Source organism: Accipiter gentilis, chromosome 3 (genome assembly GCF_929443795.1).
Source record: "Accipiter gentilis chromosome 3, bAccGen1.1, whole genome shotgun sequence".
Taxonomy (NCBI): domain Eukaryota; kingdom Metazoa; phylum Chordata; class Aves; order Accipitriformes; family Accipitridae; genus Astur; species Astur gentilis.
The window spans coordinates 34,781,208-34,807,325 of NC_064882.1; the positions used below are offsets into that span (position 1 = coordinate 34,781,208).

A 26,118-nucleotide genomic window follows, 5' to 3' on the forward strand; every position below is an offset into this window, starting at 1 on the left:
TTTGCGTGGTTATCAGAGAAGTCACCAGTTCTTGAAAGCTGATTCAGACACAGGGGTATGACCCTTGCACTCATATGCGCAGAAGGTCTCAGCAATACTTGATGCTACAACTCAGAAAAGATTAGAGCCACCAGCTGTAAGATGATCAACAAATTACAGCTACATGGTGATTCTGCATGACTCCTCCATGTGATCTGGAGAAGATTTTGCTGAAAAGACTTCTTCTTTGAAACATGGTGATGTTTTGTCATCATTACAATGTTGACAGCTGTTCAAGGTTCCCCTCAGAGCTACCCAAAAGTCCAAGGGCTGCAGTCATGTCTAGCGTTCACTCTAGAAGGCAGTTCTAGCAAAGGGAGTGGCACATTTGCCGTTACTTTGAGCCCTTCAGGCGAGATGAAAACCAACCATTGTATTGCCTGCAAGTCGTTTGTGCTGGTTAGTGTTCACTTGGAAAAGAACTACTGAGTCAGGACGAGGAATCCTGGATAACATAGTCTGGGCTTTGTTATGTAAAAGCTCAGTTTATATGGCCGCAGTGGTACTTTCCAATCCCAGTCTCTGCGACATTATACAATGCAACAGAGCGGAGGCAAAGTACAGGTTCACATTCTCCTTTGGAGAAATCTTTCTAGCTTTTAGAGCATATAGGAATCTTCACCTATTTTTCTTGTTATAGCAGTATAAAATTACCTCTGTGTCAAAGTCACTTTGGATCTTCAGGAAGAACAATATAATGAAATATTCTGTGTTTAATATTTTTATTTTAATTTAGCATCTGTGCAAATTCAGGAGCTAAACCTAGCCAAAGACAACTATTATCTGGCTATATACACCCAGAAATGTGAAAGGTTCAGTACAGGATTCCTGTTTTTAAAAAATTAATTTTCTTCAACCTGGGACAACAATATCTACCACAACTATTTCTCTAAGATAAAATTGACAACTAGAGTGTTTTCAAAGACCACTGGCCATTCAGACAAATGTGGATATCATTACTGCCACCTATTGTTACAAGTAGAGAACTGAAGTTATTTTCATAACTGTATTTTTCCAAATGGAGATAAAAATTGGAAAATAACAAGGTTGTTCCAGTTGAGGTATTTGTAAATAAACGTGTTTCAGTACCTTCTTTGACAGCTTTGTTATCAGAGCTATACAAAATTGGCAAGTACAAGTGCTAAGAAAAGCCAAGATCTTCATGGACACCTGGTAAAAAATAGTGCTAAACTAAAAAGGAACCACAAGCATCATAATGTTCAGCATCACATTAACATATTTCTATATATCTAGGTACTACAATCCCAGGCCTTAAGGCAGGTGTCCAGACACTCTTTAGAGGTACATAGGAAAAGATAGGGTCTTCAGAGGCATTCGTTAGTGATAGCTTTTTCACTTGTCATAATTATTACAGCAGTTATATCTTGCATACATACTAGAAAATGGTCTTGTTGCCACACAGAAGGAAAAGCTCTGAAGTGTGATAATGGGCTGGATGATATGATTCTGATTAGTATCATATGAATGCTTGCTACTGGATAGTTAGAAGCAGTTATGTATTTTTTGTTTCTGCATTAAAGCCCCAGGAGTAGGAATTGCAAAGAAAACAAAAGAAAACAAAAGAAAAAAAGAGAGAGAGAGCGCGAGAGAGAAGATTTTAAATAGGAAAACCCAATAACAAATTTTTTTTGCAAGGCCTACTAACTTTTTGAGTACCTCAGGTTCATCACAGTCTGTATAACAACAAAACTATGTATTTCTGATTGGTGATAAATATATTATTTGGGATTGCATGTTTAGAATCTTTTCATAGGTGTTTCAGTTTTATGGAATGATTTTGAAATCATGAAACGTTTACTCATTTTTTTCACACAGAATTCTGTGGATTTCTGTTAATTTCTAGATTTAGAAGTTGCTTTAATGAGTACTGTGAGATTTGAACATATGACTAAAATATCATAAAACTATTAAAACACTGTGATAAAAACAGATTAAATTTCAAGTTGTAATGTTTGTTAGTCTGAGCCTTTCTTGAAGGCAAGAGTTAATTTCTCTAAGATGTCTGATATTTATCTATCCACATACATATACTTATTTGAAAAAAACCCAATCGTCTACTGGAAGTTGATGATTCTGAAACTGTATCTGGTAAGTCACTGCAAAACTACAAATTTTTCTCCATGCCTTATTTGGAGTCTGAAATGTAGATTGATTTCTTTCTTTCTTTCTTTCTTTCTTTCTTTCTTTCTTTCTTTCTTTCTTTTCTGGATAGAGATGGGCCTGATGAAGTAAGTTCCACTGGATGGAACTTAGACCAATTAATATTTTAGACTTCCTGACATTTCAGACTAGAACAGGACACTGGAATTGTCAAAAAAAAGCAATGCTCTTTGACATTCCAAGTCCTCTGTGTACAACAGGCTCCAGAAAGCGCAAATGGAAATGGCTAACTTGATTGAATGAATTATTGTACCCTTTGCTTCTCAGAAGATAAATTTATGCATGGACATCCTGGTGCAAAATAGTAATTTATTTTGCTTTCAAGCAGAATTAGTGGATCTCAGCTGTGCTGGAATTTTATCCTTACTCAAGAGAGAAATAGCTAAAAAAAAAAAAGGTGCATTCCTTTTTATTTATTCCTATAAATAGCTCAGCTCAGCAAAAGCCATGCAACAATAAATTACCTGTGTAACTTATCCCTGGTTGTTAGTGAATTAACCCAAGTTTAAATACGTAAAGACCAGGACCAGTACTTTAATTTTTTGTCATCTCGGTCACTTGTTTCTTCATTTGCCGTCCACACCTATGACCAGTGGCTTTTACTAACAGACATCGTTTTCTCATTCCTATTTTAGTCAGGCACCATGAACTGTGAAAGCCTATTTCTGAACTTACTTATTCTGGTGGCTTGGCTGTCAGATGTGGTGCCTTGTGGAAACACATCCGGAGTCATACAAACAAGCATCCACAAGATTTTTTTTCTTTACAGATCTCTCATAATCTAATACCACATCTTCTCAGCCAATTTTCGATTTTACTGAAGTCTTTAAATTTCAAAATTACAGTGATTCATGGGGTCATGGCATGGCATGGCATTCATTAGAGCAGGAACAGAAGGCTCTGAAGGTCTTTTTATAAAAGGACGGTAAGTGGCAGCAATTACTGGTGAGATCTAAGTGAGGGGTATGTGAACTGGCAATCAGAGGTGTGGAGCAGTCAGAAGTCTTTCGTTCCCATCCATCTGATAGGAAATAACAGTAAAGAACTCTGCGCTTCTTACTATGACTTTATTTTAATACCATTGAACATTTATTGAAACTAGGAAGGATGTTGGTCAGGAATAAAAACCTAAAAAAATAAAAGTGATGAGGTGTTGATGAAAGGAAGAGAGGATGCATCAGACTTCATTAAGGCTATTTCTTGAGCAAGCACTATTGGTAGCTACTCTGCACAGTTCAGCTCTGAAGGATACATCATTTCTGTGCTGCCCTTATAGAAGCAAAACACCTCTGACCAAATTCATCTCCTGGCTGTACAGTGGCCAGTATGTATTGACTTTTCCTTCATCCAAAGCTTCAACAAATTTGCCACAAGAAAACCTCACTATGTATGCACTCACCTTCTTTATGATCTGCATACCTTGGACATGTGTAATATTTGTGAATCTAAATATCAAATAGGAAGGAAATAAGGTCCCGATCTATGAAAATCAGAATTTGTTCACATTTCTTTCCATAATCAGGAAAAATCCCTTTATAATGTATGATATGGTTCTCTTCAGTGCTCTGATATAGTGATAAGTCTCATGTTAACTTGAATAATCCATAGCTGAAACTTTTGTTTCCCAACTCATTGCCATTCTTATGGCTGTTAAGAACTGTTATACAGCTAATATTAATTGCAGTGAAAATTGTTCAGAATTACTCATGTCACATTAGTTTATTATTATAAGGCAGGTATACATTTGTGATTGAATGTGAAACATTGGTGTGAGTAACAAAACCTAAAAAAGAAAAACAACACAAACAATAAAAAATAAAAGGTTCTGGTCAGGTATATTCTTTAGTATATAAATGGGTTATGAGCAAATTAAGAATAATTTAATATTTGAGAGAATCAGGTACTCAGTAAACTGAGGTTATTGGAATTGTCCCTGCATGACTTCAGGTTGTTATCCAGAAATTTTTGCTTTTTACTGTGCTTTTTTTTAATAGTAACAGCTGTCTTCTAGACTTTAACACTTTAATTACTAGCCAATGCAGACTCCTAGTCTTCTTATAGCATTCCCTATATCCAAGAATACAACCAGTGCTCACATTCAGTCATGTTGGGACTATTTTGACAAAGAGAAGGCAAACAAGATTGTGAAGGTTGCTGTTGGTTAAAAACTAGTGAATGTGACTTTCTGTGATCTTAACACAATTTGGTTTTCCCCAGTGAAAACAGTAATTTCAAATGCCTGTTTCTGCATAAGGAAAAAATATTAATATCAGAAATGAGCTGCCTAACTAAGAAAAAGCCTTTAAATTCAGTATTTCAAGGTTTATCCTACGCAACATACAGTTAGATTGTCAGCGCTAAAGAGAAAAGCGTACGAGAAAAACTTTATTAGGGTTGAAACAATGTCTGCTGAAGCCAAAGAAATCCTTCCATTGACTTCCATGGTCTTTGTCTGGATCTTGTTTCTTTTGCACCCTTATGAGAATGCAAAATCCATCTAATTTAATTACTCTGTTGGATATTTTGAAACGATCTCTGAGAAAAAAACCCTTAGCATTCTGCAGGGACATAGCCTGCCTTAACTGTAACCCAATGAATTTTAGTGACACACATGTAAATATGGGCTTGCCACATCCAGATTGAGACAAGCATATCTTGTGACCCATGGAGTTTTATTGTCAGTGGGCTCTAGGTTTTACCACTGACCCTGGAGGAGGTTTGTTATGGGCTGTAGAGCTAGGTGTGGTTTAAAGGAAGCTACTCAGTTGCTGCTCCTGACCTGAAGGGTGAAGAAAGCTCTCTTTGCTCCCTGCAGAACTTGTCTATACATAAAGGATCATGGGAAAAACTCAGGTTGGAAGTGACCTCAGGACGTCTCTAGTCCAACCTTCTGATTAAAGGATGATTGGATATGACATCAGACCAGGCTCCCCAGGGTTTTATGTAGTCATGTCTAGAACAACTCCAAGGATGGTGACCACACAGCCCCTCTGGGCAGCCTGTCCCACTGCTTGTCTGTCCCCATGGTGAAAGTTTTCCTTTATATCCAGTCTGAACCTCCCTTGTTTCAACTTACACCTGTTCGTACGCTAGATTCTGTCCTTTGAATGAAAGTGAGTACATGTCTTCTGTCTATTCAAATAAAAGCAGTTTAGAGCTGTTTTTAAAAATCTAAGACTTCATTTCATGAGTTTGTACACAACTGAGTTTTCTCTAAGTTGCCTTTGGCTAATGAAGAGTTGAACCCCCAACGGTCCTCATTGAGAGAAAACCAATCATCACTGAAAAATGGAAATAATCCTAATAAGTCATGCTGGTAAAACTGCTATTAACTGAAATGCTCATCAATGTTACTGTGGGATTTTAGAAGCTCAAGAGAATGGAAATGTGGTAATACATTAGATCCTGCTCTGTGCCAGCAAGGCAAAGAGTGAAATCTGTCAGATATAAAGTTGAAAGAATGTACTTTGGATTTTTTGCTGATATGAAATAAAGGGTTAGGCGTTATTACACATGTGAATTCAGACCCATCCAGAGCTGTTATAACTGAAATATTTCCTCTGATAATATTAGAAAGCTGCTTGGACTGGCAAAGAACAGCTCTCCCTGTGTTGGAAACACATGAAATCTTTTGATGAAATAAGGAGATAATACAGACAAAAGCAAAAAAATCACACATTTATACATGGCAGAAACCAGCCTGTGGTGTTTGTATGTTTGCTGCAAAACAGGAAAGCAGAATAAAACAGATGGGAAGTGTTAGTTTTTCAGTTCTCACAGGCTTAAGGAAAAGCATAGATCTTGTGTTTGGCATTATTATTGATGTTTCAAAAGGGTGAAGGAAAGACAGCATCTGTACTTGTTGTAGAAGTACTTTCCTAAACCAATTAGATTAACCTTAGCTGGAGGAACTCTAGTTCTGTTATTCACATCAATGGCTAGATCTTTGTTTAAGCCTCTGAAGCATTTTTACACAATTATGTCTTGTAGTAATCAACTTGAGTTTAATTCTCAGTTGTATAAATAAAACCTTGTTTGTTTGGTTCACTTCAGTTTTGTGAAATACGAACCTTGCTTTCATGTTCCAAAAGCAAATAGAAAAATTCTATTGACCATCTAGATACTATTTATTATTTGATATGTCTGTCACATTGCATCTTATGGATCTTTTCTGTTAACTAAACAACCTTAATCTATTTGTTCTTTACTCTCAGGGTATTTTTTTGTTTAGTCTTCCCCAGATCTTTTCTTTTTTGACTATTTTCTTTCAGATGCTATGAAATCAGGCAAGCCTAAGGACCTACTTTTGTTTTAAATTACAGCACAACACCTTTTTTTCAATATTTTTCTGTAACCTACTTTAAATTAGTTATCAATGAGAAGTGGTAGTCAATGAACCAGCCATTACTTTTTTCCTTGAGAAAACTAGGCAATTCATGGTTGACTTCACCAACCACACAACTTTCCTTTCTAGATCAATGTTTCAAGTCCAGTCAATATCAGTAGAGATCAAAAGTTACAATGTCCTTGTTGCTAATTTGTAGCAGAACACATGAAACTTTGGGGGGATTTCAAGCTTCAGAGCAAATAGCATCATCACCTGTTTTTCAGTCTTCTTTTCTATGACTATTTGATCTACATAAGGGACACAAAAGTATGACCTCTGGCAGGTTATTTATGGTCATTAATCCTGATGAGTAATTCAGATTCTCCCCTTCTGGTGTATATATATACTTTGCGTCTGTTCATTTTATCTGGCACTGGCAATAAAGTTACCTAGTTTTGCTCACTCTTACTGAAATTTCTTAGAGTCCTCTTCAGGTGAAATAATCTTCATTCTTTTACCACTTCACATAGCTAATAAATATTGTGTTACGTCTGTCCAGTGCTGAACTGCAGAACATTTCAATCTTAACCTCCTTTCATGCTGAAGATAAGCTATTTATTCCCACTATTTTCTTCATCAGCATTCAAGCCCCATGACAGAATTTAACATGTGGAAGCTCTGACTAGCTTCCAGCTGCAATGGACTATACCAAAGACTCACTAAATTCCACATATACTGTCTTCTCCTAGGTGTCTTCAACATTTCATGAACTTCCTTGTAGCCAAAAGGGGGAATAAGAACGATGGACTTTGAACTTGGATACATTATTTTTCATAGACTCACAGACTAATTTAGGCTGGAAGGGACATCCAGACGCCTCTAGTCTAATGTCCTGCCCAAAGCAGGGTCAGCCTTCAGATCAGACTAGGTTGCTTGGGGTTTATCCTGTCAGGTCTTGAAAACCTCCAAGGATGAAGACTCTACGACTTCTCCACTTCTTAATTCAGAAATCTGCTTCTTCCCCACTTAGTAACACCAGAAGGCAACATTGATGGAAGCGGTCATTAAACCTGCACATACTTGAACCTCAGTCCTTTATAACCATTGTGAGCCTTTCCAGGGAGTTCAGGGGACTCTGACTGGCATATGCAGTGAACATGAGTTGAGCCACACTCGTGGTTTTCATCCACGCAGAGGGAATATCTTCAAGCATTGGATGCCCACTCGGCCTAGATACTATAGAGGTACAAGTAGATTATTAATCAATCTTTCCTATTTGGAAATTATACGCAGCACCTTCTTACTGTACTTTCATCCTTCAGGGAGCTTTAGTTTGACATTTGTAGCTAAGGCAATTGAAGAAAGCTAGAAATAGTTTCACAGGCAATATCAACAAGTGGCAATTAAACTGCAATGTTTCCCATTTTTTTCTCATTTGTCCACACCTCTTGAGTTTCTTGGACCAGCTGTTATGTTAGTTATGTCTGGTCCTGCCACTGAGCAAAGACTTTGAAGGTTTCTCTACTCCCATTTCTATGCTGGTCTGATTTTTCTGTCTGTAAAAAGAGTTGGAGCAGCACCGGTACCGACTGAGAAAGTTGTGTTTATGAAATCAGTGTCAAGGACACTGCCATAGCTTTGCTGATCATTGCTTGGTGAACAGGTAGAAGGCAGCCCAGGGCTCTTTTGAATCCAAACTGAAAGTTTGGTCCTTGCAAAAGTCCTTCAGTTTCTCTTATGAGCTGGTTCGGGATACTTGGATTATGAAATGAGTATTTCAATTCATTCTCTTAGCTAGGGGTATGCATAACAGGAAAACTCTGTTAAGGTGAAGAATTTGACAACCTGTTGTTTGAACATGCTTGCTAAGGGGAAAAATGTTTTCTGAAATATTAATGTGTAGTCAAAACAGAATTTCACATACTTAACATTTGAATTTAAACTGCTTAACTAAAGAGTTTTTATCTTTTAAACCCACCTTCCTATATAAATAGTGCTTTTACTGTTTAAATGAATTTAAATAGAGTATTTATTTAAAGGAGTTAGCTGTCGTTTGTGTAACAGGTGCCAGAAGCCCTCCATTCTGAATACATCCAGTAACTTCAACTGCAATGCTCCTCGACCTGCCAAGTCTTCCCCTTGACTGTGTGGAGCCCTCCCTGCCCTGTACCTAGCAGGCAGTGGTCAGTGCAAGGGCAGAGCAGTGGCCTTGCTCCCCTGCAGTCTTTGGCGATTTCATCAAGCTGCGTCCGGAGAGGAGAACTTTTAGTGCCACACTGTAACCTGGGGACAACCACATGGCAGAGTGCTGCTGGGAGGCATGCTCTTCACGGTGACCCTGCGCTTTGCTTTCTCTCTCGCCATGTACATCTATGCATCACATGCTTCTCCAGGCACGTGATCCCACAGCAGCAGCATCTTAAGAAACTTGTTCACTTTCTGGCTTAAGTTAGCCTATGAATTTTACTTGCTGCAAAAGCCGTTTAAAACAGACTGTTTTGAGATCTGAGGCACAGTTATGAGTCTATCAAGTTGCCTCAGGGACTGAGGGGTTGGGCTGCTCTGTGCAAGGCAATATAATCTCCCCAGCTACAGTCCTGCCCCTGAGCAAAATGAGCGAAGTCGGTAGAGCCCACGGGGAGGAAGATCCCTTAGGTAGGAAGGGCTTTATGGTCTGTGTGCATCTGTATCAAGTATCAGCCACTGCCTGAATTAGTCACAGAAAGATAAGCACAGATCTAATTTTACCACTCAACTTTCTGAACATTACAGATGCAACTGCATGAAGAATATATTTGATGATACATACAGCTGTCAAGTGGATTTGTCAATGTCTTTTCTGGTGGTAATAAAAACGTATAGTCTACTTAATGGTGCAATACCATACCAGATATTCAGATTGTTTAAACCCATCTTTTTAAAAAAAAAAAAGACAGAAAAGGCATAGCCTTGTAATGAGCAATCCCTGGGTGCTGCATTATTATACACATGGCAGTAGCTCATAAAGCTGAATTTCTCCTTTTGATCACTTTTATTCTCAGTGAAGTACTAGTGATTGTACCATTCCAATTCTTAATTTTTATTTCCTTAAACTGGGGAAAACGGTTTGGAGTGATGTTGAATGTATCACTGATTTTAGGAAGCCACAGAAAGGCCCTAATGTGCTTCGGTGTGATCCCCAATCTTTTTACCCACATGAGAATTGCAGAGTCAGATTGTGCTTGTTAAACTTTGTGAAGGCAAAGTTTTAAAGATTTAATTCAACAGTCAAAACTATGACGTGCTTATTTCCATTGAAAGTCATTGCTTTATTTTCAAGTCACGGATCAACCACAAAGACTATTAAACATGAAATCATAATTCCAACTTTTATCAGAAAACAGTTATAAAAACCCAAAGACCGTTACTGCTACTGGACCAATCATTTTGTTATTAGAAAATATATTTGATACCGGCTGAACAGTAGCTATTCCAAAAACTGTCTCATCAATTGAGAGATTAGCTATAACATTACATATAAAAATGTGTAGAATATCCTATGATAATTCAACCAAAGAGAAGTTTTATAATATAAGAAAAGATATTTAATCCTACAGTTCACCTGTAACTCACAACTTCACCCATATGAAGTCAGGGGAAAGAGAAGCTTTGATATGGTAAATGATATGGCAAGTGACTACAGGGGAGAGGAAAGAGACAAGTCAGAGTTTGGAGGTTTGTGGGTGACGGGCTCTGGAAGAGATTTCCCTTTATATTACACATATAACTAGAACTGCTGCTGAATCAGGCAATTATAGGTAGCCTGTAAGTTGTGCAGAAGAAATACAGTATTTCACACTGAAATATCGGTATAATTTTAAATTTCCATTCCAGATGGTAATTCATAGTGAGATCCTTTTCCTTGCACAGAGACATATACATCCTACATTATTTCCAAATGTGCGGGGAATGATTCAAAGTAATGTCTTATTTATCCTACATTTCCCCAGCTGCTGCTACACAAATTGTAAACATAATCTTATTGTACTTCACAATTTCGTATGATTCTCAGGAAAGGCTAGAAAGCGTGGAATTCGGAATACTAAACTGTAAGCTTCCTTCTTTTGTCAATAAAGGTGTGGAGTTCGGGTGATGACTGAGCTCATATCATGCAAGAAATATGCATATTATAATTGTTGTTGCTATCTTATTCCTGTATGATGTTTGCCTCGGAAGTCATTCTCTAATTAAAAAAAAAATAAAGTCTTCTGGTGTAACACATTATCCTTTTGCAACATTTCACTTTTTTCTTCATTCCATTTATGGGCACATTGGAAAAAAAAATCTTAGTGAAATCTAAATATGTATTAGTATGTATTTCAGTCAGGATAGGATTTCCTGGGAAATCCTTAAATTGGAATAATCAAGCCATCCTGTGGCTGAAGGAAATCACACAGGTGGAAGTGTTTGGAGTTCATTTGCAGACTCAATCAACAGCTTATTTTGGCAGTTTACAGTGCCTTCTCTTTTGACATAAGTGGAAAATTCAGCCCAAGGGGCAAACGTTTTGCTCAAGGTGGACGGATGCATCTCCCACTCTGGCAATGCCACACCAAGAACACGGCTTTGAAACCGCATGAAGCACAAGCTGCCAGTGAAAAGGCAGTGCCACGCAACACTGCCGCATCACGCTCACCAAGCCGCAGGGTGAGCCAAACCAGGGACCGATCCAGGCTGGCAAAGGGAAGAGATGAGTTTCCCCCAGAAGAGGTCCGCACCATAAAAGCAATGATGCTGGACCAAGGAAGAGAGTAGGAATGCCCGACAGTGGTGGGGATAAAGCTGTGTCCATCCCTCCTGACAGCGGCATGAACGCAGGTCAACAGAGAATTATCCTGAAAGTGCAGCTCTCTAGAGCAGTGTTCTTCCCTTGTGCCAAGAACCGCAGAGTTGAGCTGATGCTTCAGCACATCATCATCTTCATCCTCCCTTATCCCCGCTCCTTTCCCCAGCATAGTACCTACCATTACAGACAGCCAAGTGGGGATTTAGGAGCTAAAAAGAGAGCTGCTAGACTTACCCAATCAGCATAAGATAGCTAGCAGGACTCTACAATATGTGAGTGATCATGCATGTGAGCGTGGCAGATTAGTGGGGTCTGGCAGAAACGGTAGATCACCAATGTTTCCAATTAAATGATTTCTTGGGTCTGTCAAATGCAGAGTCCCTGAGGCAATCAGGCACCTACTAGATGCAAATCTTCCATCTCGTTGTTCCCGCTGCTATAAATAAAGTACATAATCTTGAAAACTAAATCCATGTCGATGCTAACCATATGAAAACAAAACCACAAGAAATGGAAACATAGAGGTCCTCTTTAGTATGCATGTTTTCTCAGGGCAGTAAAAAGATGTAGATAAATATCATTTGCCTTTATCTATTATATGGTTTTCATTGGTTCTGTAATGACTTAAATGACTTGACCCTCATACCCAGATGGGGAAAGCTTTAAAATTGCAGGTTTTCTTTGGGTATGAAATGTAATGCATTCCGTTCCTTATTTTACAGGGACATCAAACCTGACAACATACTACTGGATGAGCATGGTAAGTGAATATTGACTGCTTACTCTCAGATATCTCTAATTCTTGAGATCTTAGTGGCATGCTCATTACACGCTTTGTAAATCAGCCTCAGATGTTGGATTTCTACCTAAATCCAGACTTTCTCTGCAAAGACCCTCTGTCCACCTTGTGGATTTTGCAATTTCCCCTTCTATTGCAAAAAAAAAATTGCTGATCTGACATTTGCAAGATGTCGTGGTTTAAGCCCAGTTGGCAGCTAAGCACCATGCGGCCACTCACTCACTCCTCCCCTACACGGTGGGGTGGGGAGGAGAATCAGAAGAAAAACATAAAACCTCATGAGCTGAGATAAGGACAGTTTAATAGGACAACACAAGGAGACAAGAAGTATTAATAACAATAATACTAATAAAAGAATGTATAAAGTGAGTGATGCACAATGCAATTGCTCACTACCCAGAACCTGACTCTCAGCCTGTTCCCAAGCCTCGATCCCTCCTCCCTCCGGCCAGCTCCCCCAGTTATATACTGAGCATGATGTCATATGGTATTAAATATCCCTTTGGCTAGTTCAGGTCAGCTGTCCTGGCTGTGCCCCCTCCCAGCTTCTTGTGAAAATTAACTCTATCCCAGCCAAACCCAGGACATAAGAGCTGAAGAAGAAGGAATTTAATATGAATTGAGATCACCAGGAACACCTAATAAAAAGAAGTTATTATTTTATTAACAAGATTACTGTGAATCACCATAGTCCCTTTTTAGGGGCCTACCAGTAGAATAGTACCAAACACTTACTTTCTCTTTGAAAACTTCTGAAGGGCTAAGAAATTTCATATAGCAAATTATTTTTTCTGTAGGTATCTGAAATTACTTTCCTAAATTTAGATGCAGAATTTGGAAATTTGCATCTAAGTCTGCAAAGTTTTTACTTCTCTACATGTAGTTCTAGCTTAAATAGCATAAAAAAGACTAGACAACATAATCAGCTTTGAACTTTCAGTACTATTTCCATGATATCAAACAAAAAAAGGTGTGGTATGAAAAAAAAAGCAGGTGATTTCTTTAAACTTAAATTTTAGACATTTATGCTGTCTATGAAGTATTTTGCTAAAACCTCGTGTATCTTTTTGCAACTATTCATAGGAAGAACATGAGAAAATACAGGTAAAGAAGGCATTGACCTTGTATCAGCAGAGAAATATGTACAGGATGAAATGGAAATAGAAATGGAAAAAGGAGATGTGTGTTTGCTACTGTGGGAAAGTCTTGTGCTTTGTTCACCTCAGAAATTGATCAAATGCAGTTAATCTTTGTGAAAATATAAACTTGAAATCATGCCAATGTTACCATTACCTTTCAAAATCCATTGCAGCGCTCTGGGTATACAAGTTAAAGTTGATTAAAGAGGTAACATTGCAAACAGCTGGAGTTTGTCCCTGGGAATATGGAAGCCAACAAAGCTAAATAATGCCGGAGTTTTAAACCACCTAGAGCTTCAGGAATTTAATGTTTCAGACCCATAAGTGTTAATGCTCCCTAGACACTAGTATCAGCAAATAAGCATGAAATAGAAATCTCTTGTCTTTAAGTCCTGTGTGAATTAAAGATGTCAAAGGCAACTTGAATTGACTGTGAATGTGTTAAATCTCTGACTGACTGTCTTTGAAGTACGGTTGCCCTTATCTCTCCTTGCCCCTCATCAAGGCCAACTACGGCACAAAATCAGCCTCTTGCAAGAGCTCTCCTGTAGGGGCTCAAGTATTGCAGAGAAGCTTCATCCGAGTGAGCGATATGCTGTAAAATGGGGGGGGGGGGGGGTGATTATGAGCTGTTCAGCAACAAAATTATCCGTAGCCAGCTTGGAAATTTTGGGATGGATAGCCCTTTTCTGCAAAGCAGCAGAATAGTGCTCTCTCATAGCACACCTGCAGACAAGTGGTGAAGCAACCATGCTTCTCCACACTCGCAGATAGACCTTGGTCAACAGAATTAATCAGCTCATGGATCCTTGGTTCACAGACTGTTACGTGGCTGGGAGATGTAATTCTCTCAACCTGGATAAAGGTCCACACACTTCAACTCACTAAATGAGGTGACATCAGTAGGACAGGTGTCTGTAGTGTGCTTGTCACCACAGGCTTCTTTTACAGGTAACTGAAAGACATAGGTGCCCTTTAGATCATCTGATCTGTTTTGGATGTCTGCACCATACACCAGTATCTATTTCTCTTTGGTGCCTAATACTTAGAATTTTTGAGTAAAGATATAGCTACCCACCTTATAGACGTACGTTTTGCAAGATGAATGCTAGCCTTGGAGTCCATAAAAGCTTTAAGTTGCAACATAGTAACATAATTTTTATGGAATCATCAGATCTCACTTAACAGAAGAATGTGCTGAATATTTGCTACATAAATATGCTAGGCTGTAGAGGAAGCATAACAAATTCACCTAACAGGAGTCAAACCAGGTGCACAGGAAGGAACTTTATTTTAGCCTGTGGCCTCTAAGATGGCACAACAGTTTCCTATACCCCTAGGTCTTCCTTACAGTTCATTAAACAAACTCTGCTTACACACAGTATTATGGAATTGGATATGCACAACGTTTAGGACTAAGAGTTTGTCTCAGTGAATTAGATTTCTCTGACCTCACTGAAGAAACCTATTTTGGCTGAAGTCAAAGTGTAGTGCTACACCATTCACATTACCTTACATCTTCAAGCAATTAAACTGACTGACTTTCATAACATATATCCAGATTACAGATATTTCTGCTCATTAAAACTAGTTTCACTACAATTTATCTGTACGGCTTAGGGAACATACCTCAGGAATACAGAAGTAGTGAAAACAGGAGATTTTTCTTAACCCATAAAAATGTTCAATGTAATTCACAAAGAAAAAAACCACAAAAATGTATACAATATATTCAGAATCATTCTGACAGAGGAAGCCTGAATTTTCCCATATACTTTTCAGCAAAGCCACATCTCAACACTGCTGAGCACAGGTGCTGATGCATCAGTGGAAATAAATGTTTAATGATCATGAGAAGCATAATGCTACATGAGAATGGGGTAACCAGCTGCTTAAAATAGTGTTCAGTCCCTACCAGAAGATGATTGCCTGGTCTCCTGGAGAGATTCTTTATCCCATAGAGGAGTCTCCTCTGAGGAGAGAAAGTAGGAATGGTTTCAGGGTTCGCTCTCTGAACCAGAATCAGGTCTCTAAGAAAATCAATGCTGTCCATAAAACTCTTTTGTTATGTTTCCCTCTTACCTTTCCCAGAAAGCTCTTCCTCTCATGACTAACACTAATCTCTAAATTTAGTAGCAGTGCTCTGTTCTGCTAACATGCATCTGAAACAGAATTATACCAGTGATAGCTGAAGGGACTACCTGATGGTTCAGGAGAGCTATTATGATTGTACTGCACAGAGAAAAGCATTATAGAATTCTCTTAATAACAGTATTCTGCTTCCTCTACTATTCCTGTCGTTTTAATGGTTTAGAACAATATAACTGAAGTGATGGCATTTAGAACTGAAAGCTGGCAAGTCTGGTCATGTTGTATTTTTTTCTGAAATATCAAAGAAATTAAAAATGTCCTTAAATCTTCCTATGATCTATTAGCTATGATGTCTGAAGAGATGTCAAATGCCTAAAATGCAAGAAAACAAGCAGTGGCAACCAGATTAGTACATTGCCTTTTTTCAGAGATGATAACATTTTTTCTATAGCTATTCAGTAGCACCATTGATATTAACATTTCTGGTCATTCTGCAGAAATTATGAGGCTCTACTTTGGCATCCAGGTTTTGCATTGTGCAGAGTGACCACACCATTATTACACTCTGCAGGAAATTTGCAAGGGTTTGATTTCCTCTCAGGCAAGTTTTTCAGGACATCATTTCATAAGACCCAGCAAGGCCCCTGCTTGATCTACCGAGGAAGAACTCCCTGACGGCTCAGACACAATACCTTGGCCAGTATTCTGTCACAACCAGTGGCAAGAACAGATACTATTCATGGAGCGGGCCCTTTGCCACTTGGTCATCAAATGTTTCAGTGCTTCCTATCACCCACAATTTTTGTATTAGGATATTAGAGTATCCCTGTAGATTCCTTTTAGAATATGGATGAATCTTTGTTAGTGAGTTTGCGTACTGCTTCTCTGAAGCTGCTGCTGATACTGGCCTCTACAACCTCCCGGAGTAACAAGTTGTAGAAGTTCACCATCCTTCATGAAAGAAAAGTGTTTTCTTTTATGTGTTTTGAAACATTCTTATTTCCAAAAAACATCTTCTACTTCTAGAATTGCAGGATTAGGTGAGTAATAGCTTACAGTCACAATCTTCATGAAATTCAAAAACTCCTTCAGCACTCTCTCGTCAGCTGAAGACCTTCAGTCTTTTAAATTTCTCCTTATAAGGCACTGCTCCGGTCCTTTTGCCCCTCTCTCTTGCTAGTGTTACAGATATGCAGGCTTTCAGTTTCAGAGCAGAAGAGCAACCAGATTGGATCAAAGACCCATCTAGCTGAGTTTCTTATCTCAAAGAGTCTCCAAAAAGTGAATGACAGAGCAGGATATAAAATGAGACAAGTTTTTGTGGTACTTCCCCCACATACTCACCCAACCTCCAGCCTTTCGTGACTGAGGCATTTCCCGAGCTGGGTATGGTTTCCACACATTTAATAACTTTCAGTGGCCATTTCCATGGTCTTTTGTGGTGCTTCCTTGAGTGGAGGGAACTTTTAGCAACCTCAACATCTTGTGGCAAAGCGGTCCTTAGCTTAAACACCGGTTATGTGAAGACTCACTACCTGTTTGTCCTTTTTGAAGGTACTACCTTCAATACTAATTGCACTGACTGCTTCCTACTACTCATCTTGGAACTGTTGCCTGGTAGTTCTCTGTACTAAAATCACAGACCTAATATTTCACTCAGACTTAACAGGACTAATTATATTTTATTAGGTTTTGGGACGTTTTTAGACTGGATTTTTGCATATGTTAGTGATAATTTTACTCAGTAATCATTTCTCTTGTGAGATAGCAAGACATATTTAAGCTGGCATTCATCTGTGCCTTATTATATATGATTATATTGTTTTATGATCATCAAAGCTTTCCTTAAAACTCTATCTCCTTGAGAATCTCAGCTCTCATTTGAAAACTAACAGCAAAATTGAAAGATGCAGCCAATGAGCAATCTTGGTCTTAAAACCAGAAGTAGGATGAAAAAACCCACCCATAAATTCAGTATTTCGAACCCCAATATTACTTTCTGAACAACAGAACTGCCAACATCATTACTGTGTCGTGACGTCTGGGAGACATAAAGTCTCCACTAAAGATCCTGGTGTGTCTGCACTAGGGCTGGTCCTTATCATACCCACAGACAATTTTCAGGGACTGTGTCTCATTTAACCCTCTGATGTTGATGAACAAGATGAATATTCTCAGCATAATTCATCTACCTGAAGCTATCTTCAATTTGAAAATAAATTTGAAACTTTTACATGCCTGCATGGCCATTAAGCAGCCTGCCCTTTTGAAAGGCACAGCCTCACTGAACCCATCTATAGCAGTACAACAAGGTTTCTAACAATCTCGCTGATGATAAGTGGCAGACTGCCAAGTCATGCCAAGTTCACGTGGATACGAGCTTATGCTCTTGCACGTAGTACAGATGAACCAAGAGAGAGGCTTTTTAAATTGTTCATAGGGCTTGACCTTCCGAGGGCAAACCAGATCTGAATTTGCTCCAAAATGTTACTGTGTTGAGATTTCCCATCAGCCCTGATGCACGCCGATTCAGTGGCATTAACTCCAGTCTGGTATTTCTCCTCTCTGCCCTCGCAATCACTCCTTTGGTTTCAGACTCTGAGAAATTCAATGAGGTTTCAAGTCATGTACATTTTCTTCTGCTAAATGTTAGTCAGCCAGCCTCATCCACCTTTCAGGACTTGTTTTAACTGTCATTATGATTTGTTCAAAAATCAAATAGTAGTCCAAACAAAGATCATTTGCCGTTTACCTCCGATACTAGGATTTCAGGCCATGTGGAAAAGTGAGGCATAAAAGCCACACAGCACTTCTGAAGTACATGCATAAAGCTTCCCAAAGTCATACACTGCTGTAGGTATTAAGGTATTAACTTACAAATTTTCTGTGTTAAAGTCTTAACTGGAAGCTGACTGGATGAATGGAATTTTTGAAATAATTTCCACTGAGATACTTTCTGCTTGCAATGTACATGTTGGCATATGCGAAATCTGTGCAGTCTAGGATGATTTGAAAAAGCCACTCTGCAGAGAGCCAGAGGAATGTGGTCATTTGCCTTTTCTTCCCTTTTCTCCACCGTCATCTTATTATCATATGGGGTGATGCAGCCATGGGGATTAAGCAACGTGTTTTTTCCCTGTTATACTTCAATTTAGTTAGGTACTGTTGAATCTGTTGTGCACTGTTCTGCTTCACAGCTCTTAAAAGCTAAACCCAAGTGTCACTGCCATACTGCTTAGCTCAGTATTGTACCTGACACCTGAGAAGGGAGCCAGGGTACAGACTCGGTTCTGACATTTAGTTGTTCACAATAATATCCAGAAAGGGAGGGCAAGTACAAGGTGTGAAGCTCAGATGCGAAAAAGTTCCCGTGAATTTTGGAAACAGTATGAAGTAGCTAGTATCCCAGCATATTTGCTGCAGCAATAGCAACAGTTCCTTTTCCTATATGCAAGAGTAGCAGTAAAAAGATGTCTTAGAAGCTGATTAGAAAGACTTCTATAGAGAATAGGGCTCTAACTGTCTCTTGAAATATTCACACCAGGAATGAAAAACTTAAAAAAAACCCCATACGAAACAAGTCACTAGGCTTAGAAGAGTTGAAACTATTCAGTGGTGTGCACAGGCAGGTAGAACTCTGCTTTGACATCTCTCCAGCCCTCCTCTGCTGCCGACAGGCATGGGGGTTCACTCCCCACCTGACTCAATCCCGGACCCAGCCTCTCTCCATGGCCCCAGCTCCCTGCAGCAGCACAGCCATCCGCCTCCCTACGGGATACCTTGCTTTCCCTCCAGAGCTGGTTAGCAGCCCTCCAAGCAACAGGCAAAGGCTGCTTGCAGGCAGCCCATGGGCCATGGGGGGGGGGCTGTGATGGGGAAGAGCAAAGGTGGAGTTTTTCCAGCGGTACAGACATGGATCTGCTGTGCCCTGCTACGTGTACAGGAGCTGCCCGTTGCAGCAGGCTGCTATGCAGAACCCGGCTTCCCAATCCATCCCTTACCTTGCAGAAAGGCATTTTTAACAAAACACATCAACCGGTGTATAGGCAATGCTTCATGTGTGCTATTTTGGGTTTGTTAAATGAAAAAATATCTAATAAAAGGGATAGAAAACAATGCACTGCAGGAAAGGCAATTTTCATTGCAAAGCAACTGTTCGGATCAGTCTGAATGGATATTATGCGATAGGTGTTTTGCAACAGGCTATCATGCTGGCACTCTAATAGGAAGCATCACTTACAATGCTGTAATTTAAATGACACAACTTTATATTTATCTGTCAAAAAAGAGAAAGTATTAGTCTGCCAAGATCCTTGCAGCTTTTCATTCTACAGTGTACATGGAACCGCTTAAAACTACTGCCACGATGTGACTGTATGTAGTTCAATTATCATTTTCAAGAAGCTTTTTGCCATGGTACTTTATTATTGCAGAACTAAACTGCAAACATGCTATGCTCCAGCCACAAAGAAGGAGGAATACCGCCTTGAAACCTGATGGCAGGCTGGGCTTTAAACACTAATTCTTGTTATGCCAGCCTAACATCTCCCACCCCTCATAAAGTGATCGCTTTCATCTGCTCACAGTTTTTATCTGCTGTGTGCAGATGCCTTCCTGGGCTGGGTGACTTAGGAAGAAAGTGTCAATATAATGTAAGCAGGTTTTTTGAGAAAAATGCAGAAAGCATGCAAACCATTTCATTGAACACTTCTACAGTGCCTCCCATTTGGAGAAAAAGCTTTAAGTTTAGCAGTGGGATGTGCCTTCTTCCTTCTTCCCTTCAAAACCAGCTCAGATCTGGCCAAATGAGGGGCCTCAGAGAATTTCAGTTCACACATGCATAGCTGCAGACCGGTTAGAGGTTGGCAGATAAATTTCCTGTGGACTTTGAGCTGTATCTAGGTTAGACTGTCAGAGCAGCATAATCTTTTGTTGAGACTGCTGTTCCTCCATCAGACACCACGGTAACGTTCAACATCAGTCATTTGTTACGCTCTTTTCATCTTTGGCAGCAAACATGATAACAACACCCCTCGCTTAATAACTGCATCGTGCCCAAAGCCTGCTCCATTCTGCGGACTGAATGAGGTTAAGATCTTGATCAAGAAATAAAATAAAAAAAAAAAAAACATCACAGGAACCTGTCACTCAAGACTCTATTTCAACACATGATGTATTAATCCTCATCTGAGTGCAGGGCTAAGCCAGGGAAAGGAGTACCTTTCCCTATATTCTGTCCTCCACAATGGCATTGCCAGATATAATCACAGCAAGCATAATATCTGCATCACTTCACAATACAAAACTAGTCCTTAAGCGGAGATGTAAAACCTAACAGCAGACTTATCAAATTAAAAGTCTGCAGTTTTTTCAGGCTGGATTTATATTCAGTTTACCTCCCTGTTGGCAAGCCAAGATTAACAACTATTGCTTCACCGTGGTGGAGCAATTTAACCTATGCTCATCGTAAACTACCCCAGGAAAAAAGTAATGACAGCAGGTTTGGGCCATCCAGCCTGATTAGTTCAGTTTAAATCAGCTGTCTGGCTGGTCAGGCAGCAAGTCCCTAGGCTGACTTCTGTCACTTATCTTTCATCTTGCAACCTGCTGTCAAATGAGTAATCATTTGGGACCTGCTGCTGTTACATACAGACTCTTCTGCTACCATGGATTTAATTTTCTAGTTATTGTACAATAAAGATACACTTTTTCTTCTCAACTCCCTTTTTGCCCTGAGGAGACTCAGGAAAAGCCAGGCTGATGGTAACCTGAAGTGGATGAGATAGCAGACAGGTGTCACAAGTACCTGAGCTTGTGAGGGATGGCTCTAGCTGGAGAGAAGGAGAGGGAGATTTCACGCATAGCTTCATATGCTACTCCTGCATGTTACTGCTCTGAGAAGACAGTTACTGTCCTTAATGTTCATGGCAGGAAAAGGTTCAGGGATGACCACTAAAAAAAGTCCAGCACTGTGAGCAGATAGTGGATGCAGCCACACAAGAAAAGTATTCTGTCACTTTGCTGCCAATACGATTTTTCTAGTTATGAGTAACATTTAATAGTAAGTTTCTATGAATTGTTATGAATCCTTCCAATTTAATTTCTTTCCATTATCACTTAAATGTTAAACAAAGGGAGGAATATTTTTATTATGTGCTATTTTAACTCCTGTTTTCACTTTGTGTAATTGCAGGACATGTTCATATCACTGACTTTAACATAGCAACCATAGTGAAAGGCTCAGAAAAAGCTTCTTCTATGGCTGGCACAAAACCCTATATGGGTAAGTTTTCAAGACCATTTAAAAAATTTACGAAAAGTTACACATTAAGGTTTACTAATGGTATATTGAAAGGATTTTAAGTTGTAAAAGGTTACAATAAATGTGATCAACTTCTTTTTTTGACAGTTTATATGTGTTAGCAATGGAAAACATTGGAGATGGAGGGATTGGGCGGGAACTTGGTCTCTACACTGCTTCTAGTCAGGTTCTGTGTGGTTTTGTGAAGCAAATTCAAGAGAATTTAAATTGTGTTACTTCCTGTAACCGCCCACATCTGGAGACAAGAATACATGATTATATTTGCACCACTGTGGCTATGATCTAGCAGAGAACATGTAATGTCAATTTAAAGGTATTTAGGCACATCCTTAATTGCTTTGCTATGCCAAGTTCCTAAAAAATGTGTCTGTTTAAAATTATAGAGTTCTATGTAACTAACAACTTAAGTGCTTGCCCTGTGGCTTTTAGGGGAAATTTTATGTTTTAGTTTTGTATTTCTAAATGCATACATAGATTGAAGGCTGGGAGAGCAAAATTCAGTTCACCTGTCCTTATGTGTCTAAAAGTTAAGTATCTTGGCTAAGTTAATAATTCAAACTTCCCCTAGAGCTGAAAGATAGAAGCCATCTCCTGAAGGTCATTTGTCCCACCAATGTTAGGCTATAGCTCTGTGACTAAGAACATGCGTGGTTTGTCTTATTTGTGGCTTCCTACACATCTGCTGTTTTAATTCTGTCTGTATATGGAATTGTCATTGCCTGAAGAGATGACTAGCTTAAGACAAAACATACTTGGGTTCTGGAAAGCATACTAAGAGATACGTGTGTCTCCAAGAGACTTTCTCCAGCAGACATGCTCAGAACACATCTAACACAGTGGTAAAATATTGGCAAACGATCATATTCTGAAAATGTTGTTTGGGGAACCAAAGACCACTGCGTTACCACACTTGTGCGTATTAGCATAGGAGTAAAAGCATGTGCCCGAGAAATAGGGATTAACACGTTTCTCAGAGCACAAAGAGCACTGTAGCAACCTGCACGTGAAGCAGGCAGGGTGCCTCTGTACCAGCTATGAGACTGTGTCAGAGCAGTCCCAGGCACAGGAGCAGAGTCCTATTTTCAGATGTGATGTGATTTTGTCATGAATCAACAGTTAGCAGGGGCTGCGGTCTGCTGCCCCTGAGCAGCTTGTGCCCCTGAGCAGGTCTTAGCTGTCCTGTTTTGGCAGTTAATAGGATACAACAGCATGTGTGTGGCCACACGGTGCTGCTTGGGCTCAGGACCAGTGCACCTGCCTGATGCTGGTTATCTTACTCTTATAAATGTGCTCAAAACAGACCAAGAAACATTTTATGTAGTCCTGACTCATGCATTTAAGTTATGCAGAGGAATGAGGTTTTAGCTTAAAATTTTCTCAGCGTTTTGTATTAGTTAGTTTCAGCTGGGTGTCTAGTTCAGTGTCTCTACTTAGATGAGGTGGCCAACACTGCACGGACATGGGATATAGAGCACTAGGAGATCTAGTCTGCATGCAGAGCTTCCCCTCTGGGCTGGTACCCCAGTGTCTGATATTGCACCACAGGTTCCCTATTCACTGTACTGAAAAGAGAGGGGAGGGGATGCTGCAACCTCACTTACACCAACAGCTTTAGTTTAAAAAGAACTTGCTTGAGCATTTTTGCCAATACGTGGTACATTTATTTATGAAAAAAACCCAACAAACAACAACCACAAAACAACAAAAACTCAGGAAAAAAGCATTCGTTTGTCTACAAGTAATTTGGCCTCCCCTCAACACATACAGACAAATAGCTGTACAACTGACATGTGAAACTAATTGCATTCACAGAAGTGCCCTTCTGAAATGTTAAATGACTGAAATGTTAAAAGATTCCAACATTTTTTATATGGTAGTTTTGCATTTCTGTGAGAAGGTTATTTCTCAGAGCTCACACATTCTGCTTAAATAGCTACTTAGAATTTTCTAGTAGCCATTGTCATTAGATGTGCAAATTCTTATTACACAGATTATTCAAAAAAACCCTTGAAGAGCAGCCATTTTGCAGGAGCTCAAACAAGTTCAGAATAGACATTTTCCATATTTAATTGTGATGATGACAGCAGACTACCAATAGAGTCTTTTCTGACATTTAATTTGGGAGTCAATTAAATAACTGTTTTGATGGCCTCACATTTTTAATCTTGAAGCAGTTGCACAGTTATTACATTAGAAAGCATAATTGTTAGGAAAGCAGAAAAAAGCTGAATACTTGCTTAGGGGGGAGTTACCTTTTAGCGTTTGTCTGTCATAGTCTGAATGTGTGTAATGAAGAGATCATCTGGCAGCTAATGATCAGAAGCAGATTAGTTAAAGCAGCTGTATAAAAATATATGTGAGTATTCTTCAAATATTTTGCTGAGAGTTAACAGGAAACTTAGTGTCCTTTGGAGCGTCTTTCAGACCATCTGCACACATTGGTGGACCACCACCTTCTTCGTTCATTAGTGGTCTCTACTGGCAGGCTTTTCTCACAGGAAAAAAACTAGCTTTTAACAACAGAAAGCACAAAAATCTGTTGCTAGTGCTAAGTACCGTGATTTGATATTTTAAGGTTAAAATTATGAAAAATGGCCCCGTCCTTTTGGAATTCCAACCATCCATCCCCATGAGGAGGAGTAACTTGTTCTTTGCGTAGCTGACATTTACCAAGAAATGGTACAAGGAAGGAAATGCTGAAATTCATCTTAGAAAACATCTATTTATTCTTCATCTAATGCAGAAATGCTAAAGTCCAGTCCACCCTGCTTAAACTCATTTATGTCCCTTTCCCCGGTATTCTCCATTTGCTAGAAAATGCTGAAGTCCATGTATCTAGTAGGAAGATACTAATTGCCAGGATCTATTATGTCCTTTTATAGCCTTATTGTTTTGTAATCGCTCCTCAGCTTAACATCATGGCAAATAATTTCTCTACCCTAAGTCTGGAGTGCCATAGACATCTGAGACTTTTTGCCTTCCCAGGGAGCTAAATGAGCTCCTAGAGGGTTCCTGTGAGAGCCCAAGCTGACCCACGGAAGGAGGTAAACTATAGTCCTGGAGCAGGGGGAAGATGGGACATAGGAACAAGAATTTACCTTTGCATGCTAATGAACTGTTGTCTTGGTTCACTTCAGCTCACGGAGCTGTCCTGCCCCTGAAGCCTCCTTCCCACACGTCAGGTCTCCCTCATATCCAACAATCTCACAGTAAGAAGAAACAGTACAAGAAAAATGCTCTTTCCCTTTATGAAAAGACTACGGACCATCCACCAGCTTACTTTCTCTCCAGTGCGCCTTCCTCACCTCTTGGAAATGCAAAAATACCGCAAAAGCCACAAGTTCTGTCTTTGCTACTCAGAAAGAGTCAAAAGAGTCATCCTTGCATTTATTTGGAGCCGTAAGAAGGCAGGAAAGCTTTTAGAGCTGTAAAAATCCTCTGTTTCAGGTGAAAAGTGATGGGTGAGGATTCTCTGTGGCACAGCTGGGGTAGCAAAGCTTCAGCAAACCTCAAATATTAAGTTTGACAGATATGGCCAGACACTCATTGGTGCTGCTTTTTCTTCTAAGATTTCACTTCCTTTCCTCTTTTATTTTACAAATTTAATTTTATGAAGAATCATAACTTTAGTGAAATGCTACAAAGACTTTTCTGTTGCAGTGCTCAAATTAAGAAAGTTTTGGGATTGTTCCTGATAGTTATTTAAGTCCGTATGATTTCTGTCTTTATGGCTATATTGAAGCCTTTCCATGTGGCTTCACCTAAGCCATTTAGACAGTGAGACAAAAAGAATTGGGAAGGTTGGATTTACAGTTGGCAATAAGTTTTCATTACCAGGAATTCAAACCACACTTTAACAAGACAAAATCACCTTTGAGCAAGGTACTTGCTGAGCACCAGAACCAAGGAAACTCAGTGGTTCCTGTAAGACATGCCTTACGCTACGCTGGTTTTCATGATGGTGAAGGTATGTGATAGAGACTCTCTCTCCCTCCTGGAGGTTTATAAAAGCTTACTCCCATGTGGACCCTGTTACGTTTATTCAGATACAAAGGCTCCTCCAGCCTTTCCCTTAACAGAGATACTTACAGGATTTCTCACTTCTTCCTATGGCCAGTTTAAGGAAATAAACAGAAAAATCTTGTTTCTAAAGCCTTCATTCCTATTTGAAATTTGATTGAAATAGGCTGAGAAATTGCTGGGGAGCGATTTGCTCACGTGCAGCATGACTGCATAAAACTGATATCCAGGAAAAAACTCTGTGAATTGATACTGTGTTGTAAAAACTCACTAGCTGTTCTGATTAAAATACCTATCTTGCAATGCTAAACATGGTGTGAGTCAGGTCCTGCAGCCTTTGCTTAATCCCACTTCACATTAGCCTTTTTGCCCCTA

General features: G+C 39.4%; 1 protein-coding gene across 1 annotated transcript in view; it reads left to right on the top strand.

Annotated features, from left to right (window-relative positions):
- STK32B (serine/threonine kinase 32B) overlaps positions 1 to 26,118 on the top strand; it is a 182,931-nt gene that overhangs the window by 109,502 nt on the left and 47,311 nt on the right. Inside the window, exons 5-6 of the mRNA XM_049794716.1 lie at positions 12,095 to 12,132; positions 21,595 to 21,684. Coding sequence (XP_049650673.1) covers positions 12,095 to 12,132; positions 21,595 to 21,684 — 128 coding nt within the window. The remainder of the gene's footprint in view (positions 1 to 12,094; positions 12,133 to 21,594; positions 21,685 to 26,118) is intronic.